Below are 19605 nucleotides of genomic sequence, written 5' to 3'. Positions count from 1 at the left end.
GAGACTCCGAATCCATATTCACCAGGAGCAAACTCCACCGTACCCGATGCAAGTGACGAATCACCTGTACGAAAAGGTCTAATGGGGTCGTTGAGAAAGCAAAAGCTGCGCAGCATTAGCTCATTACGAAGTCTGCGGTCGCCTACCAAGACCAAGCAGCTTGACACACCTGCATCACCGCCGGCCGACGTAAGTGTCCCTTCAAATTGTGGCGAAACATCTACTGAAGTTGTGTTTTACAGGGTCCTTATACCCCAAAACACCGCCTTAATTCATCCCTCGTACTCGACTTTGAGGAATCACCCTCTGACAAACCAATATTCGATCTCGACCGCAAAGACTCTATCACCTCAAGCTTGAGGGTTCACCACTCCTCGCCCGTGCCTGTTCCGACATCTGAGAAACGGAATCAGCAATCATCTGTCGATTTATCGCTCATTCCTTTTGGGACTGTACCGCTTTCACCAGCTCCCATCCAGAGAATCTTGGAGTTGGACCAGACTGGGAGCCCCCCTTCGCCAACGTCCATCCTAGCATATAACCAGGATCAAGAAACGATGAAGAGTACGGCGTCAACAAAGAGTGCTGTCTCTGATAGTCTTCATGGTGCTGGAATCTACCTCGATGAACCCGTTGTCAGTCACGACAATTTAGAGCTCAACCATCTGCTTCCAGACGAGTCCCTCACGAAAATCAATAACACTGAAGAACCACGACAATCACCAGCCTGTGAAGAACCGTCTGGTGTACATCGTATGGAAGATTCATCGACCCACAAGACAGACGACGAGCAAGTTTGTACACGAGGCAGTGCCACCAACAAAGCACTGAATCCACCAGATGTAAACAAGATGGTAGAAAAGCAGGCAAAAGTCATACTCGATAAAGGTTATCATGCAAGGACCTATCGTCGAGCAGATGGGAGATGTCGACTCAAGATCAAGCTGCTCGCTTCCGACTCGGAGGGTGGCGACGACAACGCTCAATGTGATAATGAGATACCGTTCAAGCTTGTTGGTCCTCAAGCAGACATATTAGTGTCGGAACTTGGCTCCATCGTTCGGGAAAATGGGTACGAAATGTTCCTGAATGAATTGCATCTGAGAAACACACTGACTTCGTATATGCACCTTGTAGGATGGTTTTTATATCTGATGATAAGCTTGACAAAGCGTTTGCAGCGGGAAAACTTCCAGCATATCTAGACATTGCTCTGGACGAGGGCAACGCCATGGTTGTGCAGAGCCACCTCCACAGCCCGACAGAGGTGGGGAAGCACGATAGCACCTGGGGCCAGCATACAGGACTCTACGATGGCTCGGGCTACGGAGCGGGATCCAGCTTACAGCCTATGACGGGTGTGACTGAGATGGCAGACGTGTCTTCCACAAGCATCCCTGGAGCATTCTCAGACCATGAGAATGAAGCTCCCACAATCATTCGCAGGCTGTGGGAGAAAACCTATCGTCACGGTCTTGATACAGACTTTCTTGGACAGGCTATCGTGGGTGACGCAGCAATCTCCGAGGCGCATGAGCAACCCGAAAGCCATTTCAAGGACTACAAGCCTGTCCAGGGTATGCTCAATCCTCGTGGCAATGCATAGATCACCAAGTACGCGGGTCAATATGCAAGGTCGGTCAGGATCGCTGGGTCGGGCCGTAAAAAGTGTGAGGATGACAGAACAGGAAGGATACATGCGGCATCATTCGTAGAAAACAGCATCATTCCATCAATAGAGTCTCTGTAGCTAGCAATGCACCACACAAGCTCTTCAATGTACGCGTCTTCTTGCTTGTCCCATATATGCGATGCAGGGGTTTCGCGTTCCTTAACTCTCGTGATGATACGATGGCATCCAATAGCCGGACGTACAATGGACGTCAAAGTGTGCAGATGATCCGAGTCTTGCATCAGTTAGTCGGACCAGCGGTAATCTAAAGCGGCGGAAGGCCGGGCTCCAGAGGGTGTTCTGGAGAAAATCAGGCCATGTCGGTCATGCTACTTACCCGAGTTTGGGACGTCGACTAGGGTGCGGAGTGGATCAGCAAAGGTATGCGGAACAGCTCGTACGATGTTTTGCGTCGGAGGTGGATAGGAACATGATCCAACACATGATGATTATGCTGTGATGTGAGACGGCGTTTGTGCGCCAGCCTAGACGAAGAGGAGTTATTGGCACCTTTAAAGGTCTGGCGGCGGGCGGCTCGGGCATGGAGGCGTCGACTTGTTCGTTTCGCTGTTACGTTGTCCCTCGATTTGCCAGGCGTGAAGTTCAGTATGCCAGGTGTAGATTATAGTTCCTGCGGGGAAAACACCAACGACATTGCCATCTTGGGCTGCGGTATCATCGGCTTGTGTACCGCGTACTACCTCACAGAGAGTGGAGCGACAGACCCAAAGACAATTCACCTGATTGATTCAAGTCCGGAGTTGTTCCAATGCGCGTCTGGCCTTGCTGCGGGGTTCCTCAGTGCTGACTGTACGTATGGGAAGCTTCCGTCGCGTCTGGGATGGGCGCGGCGCGTCATCTATACCCTGATCGCATTATCTGACTACAAATCAGGGTTCGCCCCGTCGGTATCTTCGCTTGGCGCGTTGTCCTTCAAGCTTCACGCCGACCTTGCCAATGCGCACTCTGGACGCTCAACATGGGGTTACTCGCAGTCGACTGGCATCTCCCTCTCGCAAGACAGCGAGTCAGCCATCGGCGGCAGCGGCGAGGACTGGCTTGAGAATGGGACGAGCAGAGCACAGCTAGCGAACCACAACAAGCCCTGGGAAGAGCAGGCTGCCGGCCCGGAATGGCTTCGGCGTACACAGGAAGGCATCATGGAGGTCATCAGTCGGGATGGTACTACGGCACAGATCGATCCCTTGAGATTCTGCCAATGGCTGCTTAAAGAGGTCAAAGAAAGGGGAGTACGGATACACCAGCCTGCGAGGACGACAGCAATCATCAAAGACGCCGACGACGTCTTATGCGGCTTGAGGATCTCAACGAGCGATGACGCTGAGTCGGACACAGAGTGTAAGATCCCAGTCGACAACTTCGACTTTCACATAGCGACTGACAATCTGTAACAGTGTCGTGTACTCGCCTCGTCATCACTTCTGGCGCCTGGTCTCCTCGTGTTTTCAGCACCCTCTTTCCGTCGTCCAAAGCACGCATCCCTGTTTCCTCGTTAGCTGGCCACTCGCTGCTCGTCCGAAATCCACACCACAAACCCGAAGAGCTCGATAAGGAAGTCTGCCACGCAGTCTTCGCAACAGATACACTTGGCTTCTCGCCAGAATGGTTTGCGAGACTGGGTGGAGAACTGTACCTGGCAGGACTGAATAGCACAAGCATACCACTACCAGATGTTGCGACGGATGTCAAGGCTAACGACAAGGCCATTGCCCAGTTGAGACAGTGCGCAAAAGCTATGATGATGAATGTTCCGGGAAAGGACATGGAGGTCTTGAGAGAAGGCTTGGTACGTCACTATCCTAGGGGTAGGATTCTGGACATATACTAACTTTCGAGGTAGTGCTTCCGTCCAGTCACGTCCAGCGGTCGACCTATCGTATCGCGAATACCAGACGACAAGCTTGGAGGCACCAAGACCAAAGACGGAGAGAATGGAGGTGTCTATATAGCGGCGGGCCATGGTGCTTGGGGTATATCACATGCGCCCGGCACTGGGCTTGTTCTGTCTGAACTGATAGAAGGACGGGGATCTAGTGCAAAGATTGAGGCACTACAATTACCATCGTGACGTTTTGATATTCGATGAGAAATTGAATGGAGTACCGCGCTTCTCAAGTGTTTGTGGTCTGCTTATTTGGCAACGTATGGCAATGAACGTGCTTTGACACTAACAGCAGCAAGATATTATGTATACATAGAGGACTTCGCATGCATTGTCACGATCTAACGAGTAGAGTATATGTCTGATGCATCAAATACCTCGAGAGTTGTTATTCGTAGACACTTCGCTGACTTCGGGCTAGCTATGCTTTGCCCAAAGCAGTTAGCGCAAGCACCTTGGTAACCCAGCCCATCAACGTCGCTTGGTCTCACGTCGTCCTGTCTCGCTATCCTGTAGTACCATCTGGCTCGGTGTCATCTCCTTGTATCACCCGAGTGTTTCCTCTGTACCCTTATTGACGGCATATCGAAGATGAGCTCTGATCACCACGCTGCGTTTTTGTATAATGAAACCATGTTTGATCTGTTCACAGAGGTCCAGGATGGCTGTAAGGTTCCTCGACTTACCATCGTCGATGATAATGTTGCCGGTACGATTGATCTGGTCAATTTTGTTGCAATCGCCACTGATGCCTGTGATGCTAAGCTTTTCCAGTCTGCCCAAACCAAGGATGGCATCCAGTTCGAAACCACATAGATAGTTATCCACTGCAAGTGAATATATAGGTGTAATTTGGAAACCGTTCCAGAGTGTGTCCCCAAACAGTAATGGCGCGTACAGTTTGAGATTGAGCTCGCGAAGTTCTGGCAAGTATGGCATCGTAGAACACAAGAGGTTGTTACATTCTTGCGCAAGTTTACGAGCATCAGTTTGGCTTTCTCTGTTTTCAGATCCGAAAAGAAGGCGCTTCCGTTGTCCATTAACGTTTCCTATTGTAGCCTTTCGGACTGTAAGATGGAGTCGCAAGGAACAGTCGGCCAACAAGACCAGGATACGACCAAGGACTACACCATCGTCAAATTCGAAATGAGCTGCCTCCAACAGACAATGGAGAAGTTCACTTTGCAGCTTCTTGTTGACAAGGCAAAGAGAGGGAAGAAACGGAGCAGTCCTCCTTTTGAGTCGGATCGAACGCTCGTACTCTTGAGAGAATTGCAAGTGAGGCCAGTTCCGACAGGCTATCGAACTCTTTTCTTCTAAGAAGTACTGATCGTAAACCAAGCAACGCAGTTCCTAGCGATACACAAGAGTTAGTGTATGAACACCAAACCATGAGCGCGATAATATTCGTACGATGGGTAGTTCCATGAAGAGGTGGAATGTCGGTTGACAAAGCATGTCGTCCATGTATGGATTCAGTGCCATGGGGAGTCCTTCGAAACTACCCGCATGGTCAGGTTCCGTGCTGTGAGCACCAGCATTTGCCGCTGGGACCATGTCGTAGCTGGAGGCGGTTGTGATCACGTTGGCACCCGATGCAGAACACGCGCAATCTGTCGAAGGAGTGGCCGGCGGAGACAATACCTGTCTAGATTGTGTATCCATCTCACAAGTCGCTGTAGTGTAGTGACCTCGGGAGCGCAACGCGCAGTAGGTACCGAGACAGCAGGGTCCGTGGCGATGCGCTAAGAACAGTCTTCCAAGGTTCGCTTGAATCCCCGCCCATCATACCTGGCCCCGAGCTCAACAGCCGCCGAATCTGCCATCTGCCATCTGCAAGACGTTTTTCGAACTGTACATCACATAACTGCACTATCTTCAAGCTCGGTTCTCGTGCTCGGCCTCTCGGCCTGGATCGACTTCCAACTCCACTGGCGTCCGGTTTGCTACCGCCAGCCGTCTTTTAGACAAGATTCTCCTCCTTCAAGACCACAACAAGAGTAAAGTGGCTCTTGGCATCCTTGGCACGACACCATTTTCAAGCCTACCAAGGCCTCTTATCACGTCTTGACATGGCTCGTGTGCTTCTTCGCTCGGCTCCACTCCGTTATTGGCGGGTACAGCGTAAGCTTCATATATTACCGGCTCAACTTGTCCGTATGCAGCAGGTCGAAAGAGCACAGTATGCAAAGACGTCAGCAGGATCTATGTTCCTGGTCGCTGGGCCGGACACAGCGATGGAGAGATGGTAACAAGCATAAATTGCGCAACGTACCCGGCAAGTTGCGAAAAACCACTGCCTTTCATTGCTCACTGTTCAACTACAATGGCTGTCTTGAAGTCAATCGCCGTGGCTGCTGCATGCGCTGCAGCAGTAGATGCCGCAGCTATCCAGCCTCGTCAGTACAAGACGCTTGTCGATTCGGTATGCGATTTATGACAACATGCTCTTCTCTCCACTAATTCGCGCAATAGCAATCTCTGCGTAACGCTCTTCACATCGACAACTTGTACGCAAGAGCAGAGAAGCTCCAAGAGATTGCATACAGTACCCCCGGCAAGAATCGCGTCATTGGCAGCCAGGGCCACGAAGACACGGTCGAATACATCAAAGGGGAACTTGAAGCGTTCTCAGACTATTACGACGTATATACCCAAGATGTGCCACTCTCCATTGGGTATAATGCCACCCTCAGCGCCAACAACAAGACTATCGAGGCTTTCGCTGTGACGCTTGCTCCAGGTGGTAATGTGACCGGCCCGCTTGTTGCTATCCCTAGTCTTGGATGTAATGAGGTAAGACAAATTACTGCATCTTCACGAGCAACATTAACACTACCTAGGAGGACTTCCCTGAAACCCTCGAGGGCTCCCTCGCTTTGATCCAGCGTGGTAACTGCTCATATGGTGAGAAGGTGCAACTCGCAGCTGCTAAAGGTGCTCTCGGCGTCGTGGCATGGAATAACGCTGAGGGTACTCTTGAAGGATATTCATTGCAAGTCTTGTACCCTGAGGGCGATTTCGTCCCTGTTGCTGGCATCACCCTTGGCCAAGGAGAGTCCCTTCTCGCCCAACTTGAAGCTGGTGTGGACATCACCGTGGATATGTGGACAAACGCTACCGTCTACAACACTCGCAACCTTATTGCTGAGACTAAGGCTGGTGACCACGACAATGTCATCCATGTTAGCGGTCACTCCGACTCAGTTACAGCCGGTCCAGGTATCAACGACAACGGTTCAGGTTCTATGTCTATTCTGGAGATTGCTCTCCAACTTACCAACTATACTGTTAACAACGCCGTGCGATTCAGTTGGTGGACTGCGGAAGAGGCTGGTCTGCTAGGCGCCGAATACTACGTGCATGAGCTGCCTCAAGACGAGAGGGACAAGATTCGTCTCATGCTTGATTTTGATATGATGGCATCTCCCAACTTTGCCTATCAGATCTACGATGGCGATGGTTCCGCTTACAACCTCAGCGGTCCTACTGGATCCGCCGAGGCTGAGCACGAGTTTGCTGCGTACTTTGACAGCATCGGTCTCAACCACACTGAGATAGAATTCGATGGTCGTTCGGATTATGGTCCCTTCCTTGAAGCTGGCATCGCAGCTGGTGGAATCGCAGGCGGAGCTGAAGGCATCAAGACTGAAGAAGAAGCCGAAATGTTTGGTGGCGGTGCTGGCGTACCTTACGATGTGAACTACCACGAGGACGGTGATACAGTCAACAACCTGAACCTGGATGCTTGGATTGAGTTCACCAAGGCTATTGCGCACATGACGGCTACGTACGCTGTTTCGTGGGATAGTATCCCTCCAAGAAACGCGACGGCTGCGCAAAAGAGGTCTGAACGTTACACACAGTGGAAGCAGGAGTTCCGCCAGACAAAGAGGTATCAAAGATGGGTGTAGAAAGTCAGCACTTTCAACAGGAAATTATTACGTAGTATGAATTTAGATGTGAATTGAACAAAGTTCTCAGTCGAAGCCCATTACATTCTATCTCGCCAGCCAGGGTTGCTATATGGCTACTACGCATGTTGGCATTACATCTCTACTCGTCGTCGTCATCATCGTCGACCACAGGTACGGGATCAGCCTTGCCTGTCGTCTTGACTTTCCGATCTTTCTCTGCGCCAGCTGGTTTCTTGGCTTTGGGATTGGCGTCCTCATCGTCATCGTCATCTTCCTCAGGCACCGCGGCATCGTCATCATCATCGTCGCTTACATCGTCTTCCTCCTCCTCGTCTTCGTCATCCTCATCGTCTTTGGGCTTGGTGCGCTTGGTCTTCTTCTTGGGTGCTGTGGCCATGTCAGATGAAATGAGATACAAGGATGTTGAAGGATGGAAATGACTTACGGGGCTCTTCGGCGTCAGAGTCGTCGGAATTGAAGTTTGAGCCTTCAGATTCGGCGTATCTATGAGGCGGAATGTTAATCTTGTTTCATAGATGAGGACGTTCATTGGCTTGCGATCACAAGCATTCACATTGTGACCGACGTGGGCATCGAAGGGGAACGCCAAATTGGGGCTATCCGGAGCGTTGTTGCGGAGCGCGATCATGTCAATTGTTCCGGTCACTCAGCAAGCTCGCAACGTCGCTTCGATGTATGCAAAACTTGGGTAGAGCTTGGAAGCGTGACCAAAGGCATGAATTCGCTCAAATGATAAAGAGCGGTTCAATGCCAGCAAGAAAGGTGCATGCGACGGGAGGTACAGAGCCATGACGTCAAGGAAGTGCTCACTTACTCTTCTTCCTCATCACTCTCGTCACTTGGGAGGGCGACAAGCTCCTCCTCTTCGTTCTTCCTCTTTCTTGTAGACATGGTATTGTTCTGGGGCAAATTGGCAAAAGTTGGTAGGTCAAAGTAGTGTTTTGGGGTAGGGCGAGAGCTGGAAGCTATGGAGAAGCTTGCGAGCGGGGGCCCAGAGACGGGGGCCCGGATGAAATACACACAACCTACGCAAGCCCTATCAAGGAGGCTGGGAAACCAGGGCTTTTGCGGGCTTTTGCTCAATGGCTTAGTTCGGGCTGTTCGGGTGTGTTGTGGTTAGCCAATCATTGGCCATGTGGTCATCACCCGCATTGGAGCCCCGGGATGAGGGCACACAAGCGTTGCACTGCTATTGCTTTGCTGCAGGTACCGCGCAAGGAGGTATCGGTTGACTTGGACGATTTGTCAGGAGTACTCAAAGGTTACATGTCGATGGCATCCTGCTAGATTGGCCTATATCTGAAAGCTATGTACCTAAACATGCCCGAGTATGTGGACACGCTGGCGGTGCATTGCAATCGAAGAAATGGTATGCAGGCGCAGAAGAACGTCATATCGGTTCGCTTCCATCGTGAAGCTGCATTGCGATGCACATGAAACCGTCCCTACGACCGAGAGCCCGATGTGTACATCTGTGACTAGGGTGAAAGTCACCGTGTTGGCTGGGTGTTCGCAGCTCAAGGTGCAGAGCTCAAGGCCGTAACAGGGAAAGCGTACCCCACTTGGCGCCAGTCATGGCTAGTGCTGCCCCTCCCGCGGTACCGCGTCTTATTCGTGCTGGCTCGACTCTATTTCTTACCCTCAATAGTTTCTTGTCCGAGTCGACTCAACACTCGTTTGCACCCACGCCACATATCCGAGTACACGCAAAATGTCGGCACCCCAGGTCGCAAGGGCGCCGGTCCAGCGGCTTCGGGGCCTCAACGATTCCTATCACTACCAGTCCAAAGCAACGCAACGAAGACAGGCGCCTCAGGTCGCTGCGCCCCAAGCCGCCAAACGCACATACACTTGCTGTTCCGACCCCCAAATCGACACTTCAGACAATGAAGTCATGTGCTACAACTGCGGTCATGTCCACAACGAAAGCAACATCGTCTCCGAGGTTACTTTTGGCGAAACTTCGGGCGGAGCAGCCATTGTCGAGGGTGGCTTCATCCACGCGAACCAGCGACATGCAAACTCCATGGGCGGGACTATGCGAGGCTTGGGCAGCATGGAGAGCAGGGAACAGGCTGCGATGAGTGGCAAAAATTCTATCCAAGCTCTCGGCGCATCTCTCAATCAGCGCGAGGCCGTCATAGAGCAAGCCTTCATGTGGTACAAGCTCGCCATGAACCATAGATTCATTCAAGGTCGCCGCATGAGGAACGTCGCTGCTGTCTCCATCTACATGGCTGCGCGGAGACAACCCGAGAATACGCTTATGCTTATCGACTTGGCCGAGAAGATTCAAACAAACGTCTGGGCTTTGGGAGATACGTACAAACAATTTCTGGAGATGCTAAAAGAGGAGGATCCAGCACAGCTTGTGGGCACCAAGGCCGTCCAGGAGATCGAGCCTTTGATGCTAAAGTACTGTCGAAAACTGGAGTTTGGAGATGACTCTCACAGAGTTGCCGACGACGCCTGTAAGGTCCTCAAGCGAATGAATCGAGATTGGATGGTACAAGGTCGTCAGCCGGCTGGGCTTTGCGGTGCTTGTATCATCATAGCCGCCCGTATGAACAACTTCCGTCGAACCATTCGAGAGGTCGTCTACGTAGTCAAGGTCGCCGATTCTACCATCACATCCCGCTTATACGAATACAAGAGAACACAGAGCGCGGCTCTGACGGTCAATCAGTTCCGAGAGTTTGGACCCCGCCTCAAGGTTAAGGCTCAGCCTCCTGCCATCTGGAGGCGCGCAGAGAAGGAAGAGCGCAAGGAGAAAAAGAAGCAACGGGCCCGTGAAGGAAGTGATGTTGCACCCCCACAGAACGAGTCAGCCGGTAGCGAAGTTGAACCAGGCGAGGATACAGCACCAAAACGCACAAGCAAGAGGCGCAAGTCGAATGATGGTTCGTCTCAGCCGGCCGGAACACAAACTGAAACCCTTGACACACAGGACAGCGATCCGTCCGCTGAAATAGAAGCGTTCGATGGTAACAACGAGGCGGTCGTGGAGTCGGTTGCTTCTGCAGTTGAAGAACTTGAGGCTGGTGAGACCACCGATCCAGACTTTGTCATGCCCAAGAAGCGTGGCCGACCACCAAAGAAACGGGTACCCGTCGTCATCGACGAAGAAGATCTTGAAATTGAGCAGGATCTGGAGGATGAAGTCACAAGCACCATCAAGGATTGGGAGGGTATCTTCAAGGAGATCGCCAACAGCGAAGACCACGAGCTTCTTAGGCGCTCTGGTTGGACAGCAGCAGAGATGGCCCGCGTTGCTGCTGACACCCGCGATGTCGTCCCCGTGAGTTTGGATCCTGAAGTCGGTGAAGACGAATTCAATGATGACCCAGACGTTGCGACCTGCATCCTTGCCCCGGAAGAAGTCCGCCGCAAGGAAGCTATCTGGATCACGGAAAACGAAGATTGGCTGCGCGCCCAACAGACGAAGATGTTGGAAGCCGAACTTGAAGCCGCGGAAGACAAGCCCAAGAAACCCAAGCAGAAGCGCAAACACCACCAAATGGGTGACGGTAATGTTCTTGAAGGCCAGCCGGCAACTAGTGCAGCGGACGCTGCTCACAAGATGCTTAAGAAGCGCGCCAAAGCTTTCAGTAATCACATCAACTACGATCGGCTCAAGGAGCTATTCCCCGGTGGCCAAACTTCAGCGAGTCCATCTGGTAGTGGACAGGGTGCCAGTCCGTCTTCCAACGCACCAGGTGCTGTACAGCAGGCTACAAACGTTGATGCGGAGGGTGAGGAAGAAGAAGAAGAGGAGGAGGAGGAGGGGATGCAAGAGGCAGAAGAGGAAGAAGATTTGGAGCACAACTACCTGGAAGACGACGATGAAGGGTTTGGTAATGAAAGCTACGACTACTAGAAGTGAACGGCAGTGTATTGTGGGCAGTTTCGGTTCAAGTATATCAGAAGATTGGCGATTTAGGTTGAGCTTCATTGGCGAAGAGGTCTACTGGATATCATGGTAATCATGCACGGCGTACTTGAGAGCTTTTTTTTCGCAGCCATATTGGCTAGGCAGTTAGAAGCGGAGCATTATTGGGATTTAAGCTTTGCATACATATATACCCCCGCTTGCAAGCGTAACATAGCATCGTAGTAACGGAGTTTAGCCTTCTTCCAATGGTACCTGTATCTCTCATCTGTCGCTCATGCATAGTTGGAAGTCTTGGCTCATACATCACGTCTCATAGTCGAGGACAGCAATATTGGTTGTAGGGGAGGAATTCCCAATGATAGATTGGTCCCTGCTTCGTAACTCATTCACACATGCTCATGCTACCCTAAATTTTTGGTATGCGAAACCCTTGCCCAAACGCCGATTAAGTCTATCATGTAAGACACAGGCGTCTCATTGCCCGAACGGTAGTGACGCCGTCCCAAATCTCACTGTACACGCAAGACACCAACTAGCACATCTTGTACTGGGCCTCGCCAGACGCTTGTCTGTGCATATCGCTCGACTCGAGCTTGTATGAGATGTTAATGTCCAAATCGCGGTGGTTCTTCTCGTTGGGCTTGTTCTCTAGAATGCCGCTAATGGTTTCGCCCTCCTCGACTGTGAGCACATCCTTGAGGTAAAAGACTGTCTGCTTCCAGTGAGTGTACTTTGTGTGGGGACCGGTGGAGAAGCGGATGGGCTTGTGGCAGGCGGCGAACTCAATGTCGAACCAGGCGATGACGGCGTGGACAAAGTCGCTACGACGCACCTTGAGCTCGTACGGTAACCGGAAAGCGAGGTCGGCGACAGTGCAAGTGTAGAGATCAAGGGTGATGACAGGCGAGGGGTCGGTGACGACGGCCTTGATGTCGACGGTGTCGACGAGGGGCTCGGTGATGGCGGTTGCCTTGAGGGGAGAGTAGTCGAAGCCCCAGACGTTGTCCCAGACTGCTTGAGTCAGCAAAATTTTATGAGAGTCGGAGTTGTGCATTGCTTACATCCAATCTTCTCCTCCTTGTAGTCGCCATCCTCGATACCAGCCATGAAGATGGTGGCCTTGTCGGGGAAGATCAAGCCGTCCTTGACAAGGTACTTGTCGCGTGCGTACAGAACCGTGTCCAACATGGATTCGTAGAGCAAGAAGTAGCCCATCCACTCGGATATTATAATGTCGACCTTGTCGAAAGGTAGTACGACCTCCTCCATCTTGCCCTGGAGCAGGGTGATCTTGTCCGACATGCCGTTGACCTCGACAATCTCCTTGGCCTTGTCGATGATGGTCGACATGTCCACACCAATGACATGCTTTGCGCCGGCCTTTACGGCGAACCTAAACCATTGTATCAACGCATGCTCGCGTGCTATAGGGTGGGGTGCGCAAACATGCTGAGAATGGATGTACCGCATCCAACGTCAAGGACGACCTTGTCCTTGAAAAGGTGGGGGTTCTGGTAGATGGCATCGCGGTAGCTCTTGGTTCGCACCTCATCTTTCTAAACGCGCACCGTTAGCCATGCGTCGCAATCGCTGCGAGGAGCAGCCTGAGAGGGCAGGGTGGGGCTGTCGTACCAGCATTTCCTCGTGGATGCCTTGACACGCGCATTAGTATCAGTCATATCATCGGAGCGACTCGGTACGGACCATGGTGGTTGTAACTGCAGGCAACAATGTTAGCGAAACTCTGCGTGTATCTGGACCCTCGAAATATGCCTACCTGTTGAAGTAATGCGCCTCAGAGTGCGCCATGCCCGTGAGGGGGTCCTTCTTTCCGGCTTCTTGTTGGTTCGCCATGTTGGTATTCGGATAGGAGAAGGAGGTGGATTGTGATTAAACAAAAGTGAGGGAACAGAAACTGGCGCAGTTGCGGTCAAAAGTTAGGATAGGGAAATTTTGGTTTTGGTAGTACCAAGCACAGACTCAACACCAGGGTCTCAATCTCGGAAAGCGGGGCATCTGAGACTTTGGAAGCTAGGCTTAAAGAGGCATGACACCACGACGATTTCGTTTTTCACTGCTGATTCCACGCCTCGCAAAACAACGTTTCTGAACCATTATACTAAGTGCAATAAATACAGTGGAGCTACTTGTAGAATTAAGAGATACGTGGCAATTTGTGAGATCGAATTAGAGAAAGCACTGAGAGGGGTATATCGTGCCAGAAAGCAGAAACCGCCCTTGTCGTTACGTCGTGTGTTTTCGTTTAGGTCATGTCGTTAGTCGTGAATGAGTTTTGTTCGTAACGTCGTCATGTATCAGCGAGTGTCGGACAGGTCTGTCAAGGGAAGAGTGCTGCGCTGGCTTTATCCCAAAGCCGATCAGACTCGGATGCTATGGAAACTGTCTCTGAAATGCTTCGCATCTAGCCAACATGTCAGTTTCGACCGGTCACCGGTGTAAGCAGCATGAAAGTGACGTACCTTCTGATGAAGTAAAGGTCAACCGGTATTTGCCCGTAGAGCCTTTGGGTAGCCTGTAGCCATCACTGAAAACATACGGATGCAGCTTCTCAAACTGGATTGTATCGGGACCAACGCGCTTCATCCAGTCGCTACGTCCAACATATTGCGTAACGAATGCAGTCCAGATAGGGATCGTGTTTAGCGGCCCACGGCGAGCAGTAGCCTCGAATCGTACGCAGCCAGAGTCTGTGTCATAGTAGATGCGGAAGGCATGGAGATACCTGTTATCAGTCGTCTCACTGAACAGCGTCAGCATGAGATAGGAAGCCACGACTGCCCACTTACCCAGAAAACACAATCTTCTCCCCGGGCACGAAAACATCTTCCAGTCCCTCTGCAATACCGGTTTGATCTTGACGCTTCATAGCAATGGCGGTGCAGTAAAACAACACCATGCCTAAGAGAATGTCAGAATATTTTGCATCATCAGTTCAAGTCTACTCACGCTCATATAAAGGGAAGCGCAACCTAGCCCATAGGTCAAGTCGACCATCTTCACGGTTGACCCGGCAGAGCCGCAAGGATGATCCTGCACGCCGGAGTGCCAATGCGGTGATTGGGATCTGGTGTCTCAGGCGATGTCCGTCGGGATCCATAGTGAGGAAGAGTATTCGTGCGCGGTTGTCATCAGCTCTCCAGTATATCCTTACCCAGACATTTGTTGCTTCGAACGGTAATTCCAAGACCTTCTCAAAGCCATCGCTATCTAGCATCTCAATTACTCGGGGCTCGTCTCGTCCAAAGCACTTGGTGCGCTCTGCAGGGCTTTGGAAAGGAGTGGAACCGTGGCGACCATCGAATATCTTCATTGCCCAGTGAGCGACCGGCTCAGAGTCTGTCGACTGACTTGAATAAGCCTGTGATGATGCAGACGAATATGTGGGCGACTGAGGGATCTCTGGAACCGGTGGTGGGACGAACGGTATGTCTCCTATGCCTCCCCACGTCGGTGCAATATGAGATCGATGGGGTAGTGGTAGCTGCGGTGCTTGATATGCGTACTGAGGCGCCGGATACGTAGGGTGTTGGTGTATCTTCGGTCTGGGTACTTTAGGAGAAGGCGGCTGCGGCGTCCTAGCAACGCCCTTCCCATTGCCGTGTACCGAAAGTCTACTGAAGTAGGATTCGACCGGCATTGGCTTTTGCTTCTTGAGTAATCTTGATAGTAGAACTTTGAATTTAGCCAATTCTGCCTCATCATCCTCCCTGGAGCCAGTTAGCCATTCTGTTAGAGTGCCTTTCTACTAGTACCTACCCTTTCAAAGCATCATGCATACCCTGTAGATACGTTCTAAAGGTCTCGAATCTTTTGGGCAGGGACATGCCCTGTGAGGTGAAATCCGCAAGCGCATCTTCCCAGATAATTGCGTATGGTGGTGTGCCCGGAAAAGCACCTGGTGCAGCGTGTCTGCTCTTCTTGGACCTATTGAAGATATCTTGCACGTCGTCAAGCGTGTAGCCCAAGCTTGGAAGGCAAACCTCTAGATCCTTCAGGATGTGGCCTGCGTACCTGCCATAGCGGGACAATTGCAATGCATCGTGCAATTCATGCAGAGCGTGCGATATGGCGAATAGTTCAGCAATATGGCTTCTGATGTCCTTGCGATATTGCGGAATTTCTCCTTCAAACGAGAGAAGGCCTGCTGCGGTCTCTTCAGCTTCCTTGGCGTAGTCGAGAAGTCGCCAGTCCATGATGGAGTGCGTGCCAGGGTAGATAGCCGAAACGAAAGATTAGTAGCAACGCATGCTTTAGACGCCTGAGAATCGGCGAGAAAGGGACAAGAAGTCGCTCAAGCGATGGTGCTACGAGTTGAGCGTCTGGGGTAGACCTCTGGTGGCATGCGCGCTTGAGGAGGGTCGGCTCTTGACGTGTTTATGCAGCAGCTCGCCGGTGAGAAAGCCAATGACCTATGCCGACAAAATCCCTTACCAAGCCTGCATGTAGCCCGCAGTCCTCGCTTCCTCTTTCACACAACTTTTCTGTTCAACCAGTTTGGCCCCCAATTTTAGGGACTGGAATTCCATAGTGCCGGCTTTCTGTACGCAATTGTGCTGCGATGCTGGGGTAACATGCTATTCTGGACAACCGGAGGCGCCACTCCGGCACAACGGCTGCAGCGCTGCGCTGTCAGGAGAAGAAGATCCTTTCCATCATACCGATTCGCGTGACGATGAATATCGAAGTGTCCAGTGCATCCGACTTGATGACATCGTTCGTCTGCATGTCGGCTACTGGCGCTGCGGAACGGTTTTCTGCCTAACTTGCTCCACTATGGCATGGACTAGTCCTGCAATGTAAGCAATAGTCGTTCAACAGTCGATAGAGATGTCGAAGCTGTGGTTACGTGAAGACGTGCGGCTTGACAGCTGTCAACTGATTGACAGACACAAAGGCACCACGCGCGAGCTAGGTAGCAACGGCCAGACATAAATCACAATCTCTCAAGTTTTTGCCATTTGAAGGGACATGCGCAAAATGACTGCGAGTGTTTCAAGATAAATACTGGATAGTCATCTCAATATATACGTGCTGGAAAAGGAGCAAAGCTGCGCCTCACTTTGTCCAAGCCACCACAATGGGGCTGCAAGTCATCCCCATGAGCCCCTTTCAAGGCAACCATGTGTACAGTCGAAGCGCATTGTTTTGTTCTGGTTGGCTACTAGTGTGGGACCATGACTTCTACGGCATTGACGGCCAATCTATTGACTTGGCAGTTGCTGGTTGTCCAACAAGCGTGTCTATGACTTCCCAAGAGCCTTCAGTCTCTCGTCGACTAATTTTGAAACCATCTTCTCCAGTATCGCAAATTCGCCGTTTGACGATCCCTCAAAGTATCCAGCCACGCTCTTCTCCACGTATTTGCCGACCTGGTCTACCTCGACGTTGACATCGTCGCCTGGCTTCTTGCCAGCCGTGATTACTTTTTCCTGGGTATAGGCAATCAACATGACCTCCCACCAACCCTCAGGCCCATCTTGCACCTTGGTTACAGTCAAGCTAGCTCCGTCTATGGTAACATAGCCCTTCTCAACAATGTATCGTAGCACCGAAGTATCGCGAGGTTTGAAGCGGAAAGTCAGGGCGTTGCCGTCGGGCGTGACGGACTCGATGGTGGCGATGGTGTCGACATGACCCTGGACGAAGTGGCCGCCCATGCGCGTGTCTGCAGAGACAGCGCGCTCCAGGTTGACTTTGGAGCCCTCTTGCAGCGACCCCAAGTTTGTGCGCCGGAGTGTTTCGGGAGCGCATCCAATCTTGAATGACGACTTGGTGAACTCGGTGACGGTGAGACAGGTTCCTAGCCGAATCAGACCATGAGTTCCATCAGACTAGTGCGAGCATACCATTGACGCTGATACTGTCACCCAAATGGGCGTCACCCAGTATGTCTTCACATCCGGAAATGGTCAACGATGTCCCGCCGCCTCCCGAGGCCGTCTGGTCGAGCTTCTCAAGGGCGGCAACAGCTAGCCACTATCAGCTGAGCCGAACGCAAAGGACAATGCATCGTTGCTTACTGCCAATGGTTTCAACGAGACCAGTAAACATGGTGGGGTGTGGGTAATTGGAGAAAGAAAGTTGGTGGGGTTCTGCAGCTAACGATGAGCCTCGGAACTGGCTAGCTCATCTTCGGGAACACCTAGCTATGCCGTGGAAACATTTCCGTCACCAGGCACATGTCGTGATTGTACCTTCTTCCAACCTAAAATGACAAACATGCTATTGAGACGCTCAAGCTGTGCTTTCCAGACAAGCCTGTCGGCTTTGCGGTCCAATCGAACACGACCTGGCCATGTTCGACAACTAGCAACTGCGGCATCGAGTGCAGATGCATCTAATCTACCTCTTGCCGGCATCAAAGTCCTTGACATGACAAGAGTGCTCGCTGGAGTAAGTCGTAGCTTATGAAACGACGACAAATCCTTCTAATATTCAGCAGCCGTATTGCACGCAAATACTAGGTGATCTTGGGTATGCGACGGATGACCCTGTACGGACCAACAACCGAGGTTGGCATTCTGCAAGATTCCTAGATTGACAATGTGATAGAGCGGACGTGATCAAAATCGAACATCCAACAAGGGGAGGTAAGCGGAGGCATACATCATGATACTTTTTCCAAACTAATTGCTATGCCTAGATGACACACGAGCATGGGGGCCGCCCTACGCCAAGTACACCGATGAGCAAGAAGGGCCGGGAGAGAGTGCATACTACCTGGGCGTCAGTGTAATCGTGAACCCCTGGCTATTTAAACTCACCAAGAGTAGGTCAATCGCAACAAGCGGTCGATAGGTCTGTCCTTCCAGCATCCAGCTGGTGTAGACATTCTACATCGTCTGGTCAAGGAATGTGACGTGCTCGTTGAGAACTACCTCCCGGGATCTCTGGCAAAGTACGCCATGGACTATGACACCGTCTCAAAGATCAATCCGGGTATCATCTACGCCAGCATCACAGGTTACGGACAGACTGGACCGTACAGAAACAGAGCAGGCTACGATGTCATGGTTGAAGCGTACATTTTTCCGACCCTATGTTTCTTTAGCGCGACTGATGCTAACACTTCTCAGCGAAATGGGTCTAATGCATATAACTGGAGCTCGTGATGGGCCACCTGTAAAAGTAGGCGTAGCAGTAACCGATCTCACGACCGGTCTCTACACCTCCAACTCCATCATCGCTGCTCTCTTCCGGCGCCTGAGAAACCCAAGCAGCAAGGGCCAACATATCGACGTCGCCTTGTCAGATTGCCAAGTTGCCACACTAGCAAATATCGCCAGCTCTTGCCTCATTAGTGGGAAGCGCGACACTGGGCGCTGGGGGACCTCACACCCGTCGATCGTACCGTATAAAGCCTTCAAGACATCTGACGGGGATATCCTGCTGGGAGGAGGTAACGATAGACTGTATGGTGTGCTATGTAACAAGCTGGGAAAGCCTGAATGGATTATTGATGATAGATTCAAGACGAACGCGTTGAGGGTTCAACACAGGGATGAATTGGAGGAACTTATTGAAAGAGAGACGAGAAAGAAGAGTACACAGGAGTTGCTAAACTTGCTAGAGGGAAGCGGAATGCGTAAGTACCATCAACTATATGCCCAATTGTTCTTGACTAACGAATATAGCATACGCTGCTATCAACGACGTACAGGATACACTGAACCACGAACACGGTATGTCTGCAATCTTTGCTTAGTGTGGGTTTCTTTCTGTGTATTAATGCTTTGCGCAGTCCTCGCAAGAGACATGGTCAAGCAAGTAGATCACCCAGCATGCGGACCTATCAAACTAGTCAACACGCCCGTGAAATGGTCCGATTCGACGCCTGGCATACGTCTTCCTCCACCCACCCTGGGCCAGCATACGGACGAGATACTTGGTGAAACACTGGGTATGAGTCAAGAAGAGGTGGAAGGTCTGCGCAGTGGAGGAGTTGTCGCATAGATCCATTCCTGGTCTTGCAACTCATGTCTTGGGCTGAGGACGCCATAGTCAATCTTCAATAGGTCTCAGGTAGACTGTCCATGTTTCGCGAAAGCAACCAGGGAAATACATCTAATGATATTTGGGGTGTTTTCTGTTCCAATGGGTAGGCTGATACCAGACCATGTAGCAGTGAATCTGGTTGCACTCCGCACCCCCGCTCTCTGTCACATGTCACTGCGTCATA

The 19605-nt window shown here is 51.4% G+C and overlaps 10 protein-coding genes across 10 annotated transcripts; 5 read left to right on the top strand and 5 right to left on the bottom strand.

Annotated features, from left to right (window-relative positions):
* Nucleotides 1-46: 46 nt before the first annotated feature.
* J4E82_002775 (uncharacterized protein) lies at nt 47-1606 on the top strand (the record flags this gene model as incomplete). The annotated part of the gene is made up of 4 exons (XM_051729072.1): nt 47-66; nt 120-189; nt 243-1072; nt 1138-1606. 4 exons carry the CDS (start codon nt 47-49, stop codon nt 1604-1606), a joined length of 1389 nt encoding a protein of 462 aa, XP_051591164.1.
* Nucleotides 1607-2280: 674 nt separating this feature from the next.
* Nucleotides 2281-3761, top strand: J4E82_002774 (uncharacterized protein; the record flags this gene model as incomplete). Its single annotated transcript, XM_051729071.1, has 4 exons — nt 2281-2482; nt 2567-3031; nt 3088-3479; nt 3534-3761. The coding sequence occupies 4 exons, from the start codon at nt 2281-2283 to the stop codon at nt 3759-3761; spliced, it is 1287 nt and encodes a 428-aa protein (XP_051591163.1).
* Nucleotides 3762-4121: 360 nt separating this feature from the next.
* Nucleotides 4122-5132, bottom strand: J4E82_002773 (uncharacterized protein; the record flags this gene model as incomplete). Its single annotated transcript, XM_051729070.1, has 2 exons — nt 4122-4928; nt 4989-5132. The coding sequence occupies 2 exons, from the start codon at nt 5130-5132 to the stop codon at nt 4122-4124; spliced, it is 951 nt and encodes a 316-aa protein (XP_051591162.1).
* Nucleotides 5133-5901: 769 nt separating this feature from the next.
* Nucleotides 5902-7489, top strand: J4E82_002772 (uncharacterized protein; the record flags this gene model as incomplete). Its single annotated transcript, XM_051729069.1, has 3 exons — nt 5902-6000; nt 6051-6371; nt 6419-7489. The coding sequence occupies 3 exons, from the start codon at nt 5902-5904 to the stop codon at nt 7487-7489; spliced, it is 1491 nt and encodes a 496-aa protein (XP_051591161.1).
* A 142-nt stretch (nt 7490-7631) lies between these two features.
* J4E82_002771 (uncharacterized protein) lies at nt 7632-8404 on the bottom strand (the record flags this gene model as incomplete). Its single annotated transcript, XM_051729068.1, has 3 exons — nt 7632-7879; nt 7938-7996; nt 8328-8404. The coding sequence occupies 3 exons, from the start codon at nt 8402-8404 to the stop codon at nt 7632-7634; spliced, it is 384 nt and encodes a 127-aa protein (XP_051591160.1).
* An 820-nt stretch (nt 8405-9224) lies between these two features.
* Nucleotides 9225-11390, top strand: J4E82_002770 (uncharacterized protein; the record flags this gene model as incomplete). The annotated part of the gene is made up of 1 exon (XM_051729067.1): nt 9225-11390. The coding sequence occupies one exon, from the start codon at nt 9225-9227 to the stop codon at nt 11388-11390; it is 2166 nt and encodes a 721-aa protein (XP_051591159.1).
* Nucleotides 11391-11937: 547 nt separating this feature from the next.
* On the bottom strand, nt 11938-13259 carry RMT1 (type I protein arginine N-methyltransferase Rmt1; the record flags this gene model as incomplete). Its single annotated transcript, XM_051729066.1, has 6 exons — nt 11938-12416; nt 12467-12798; nt 12852-12961; nt 13038-13057; nt 13110-13123; nt 13183-13259. The coding sequence occupies 6 exons, from the start codon at nt 13257-13259 to the stop codon at nt 11938-11940; spliced, it is 1032 nt and encodes a 343-aa protein (XP_051591158.1).
* Nucleotides 13260-13783: 524 nt separating this feature from the next.
* On the bottom strand, nt 13784-15619 carry J4E82_002768 (uncharacterized protein; the record flags this gene model as incomplete). Its single annotated transcript, XM_051729065.1, has 5 exons — nt 13784-13827; nt 13886-14166; nt 14213-14324; nt 14373-15133; nt 15183-15619. The coding sequence occupies 5 exons, from the start codon at nt 15617-15619 to the stop codon at nt 13784-13786; spliced, it is 1635 nt and encodes a 544-aa protein (XP_051591157.1).
* A 1047-nt stretch (nt 15620-16666) lies between these two features.
* J4E82_002767 (uncharacterized protein) lies at nt 16667-17477 on the bottom strand (the record flags this gene model as incomplete). The annotated part of the gene is made up of 3 exons (XM_051729064.1): nt 16667-17226; nt 17273-17395; nt 17447-17477. The coding sequence occupies 3 exons, from the start codon at nt 17475-17477 to the stop codon at nt 16667-16669; spliced, it is 714 nt and encodes a 237-aa protein (XP_051591156.1).
* Nucleotides 17478-17645: 168 nt separating this feature from the next.
* J4E82_002766 (uncharacterized protein) lies at nt 17646-19379 on the top strand (the record flags this gene model as incomplete). The annotated part of the gene is made up of 8 exons (XM_051729063.1): nt 17646-17819; nt 17869-17900; nt 17979-18016; nt 18070-18152; nt 18200-18447; nt 18503-19011; nt 19061-19108; nt 19168-19379. The coding sequence occupies 8 exons, from the start codon at nt 17646-17648 to the stop codon at nt 19377-19379; spliced, it is 1344 nt and encodes a 447-aa protein (XP_051591155.1).
* Nucleotides 19380-19605: the final 226 nt, after the last annotated feature.

The sequence above is a fragment of the Alternaria postmessia genome, assembly GCF_024291825.1.
Source record: "Alternaria postmessia strain BMP 2775 chromosome Unknown scaffold_11, whole genome shotgun sequence".
NCBI classification, from domain to species: domain Eukaryota; kingdom Fungi; phylum Ascomycota; class Dothideomycetes; order Pleosporales; family Pleosporaceae; genus Alternaria; species Alternaria postmessia.
Note: the sequence above shows the minus strand (reverse complement) of the source record. Positions and strands in the feature narration are given on the sequence as shown.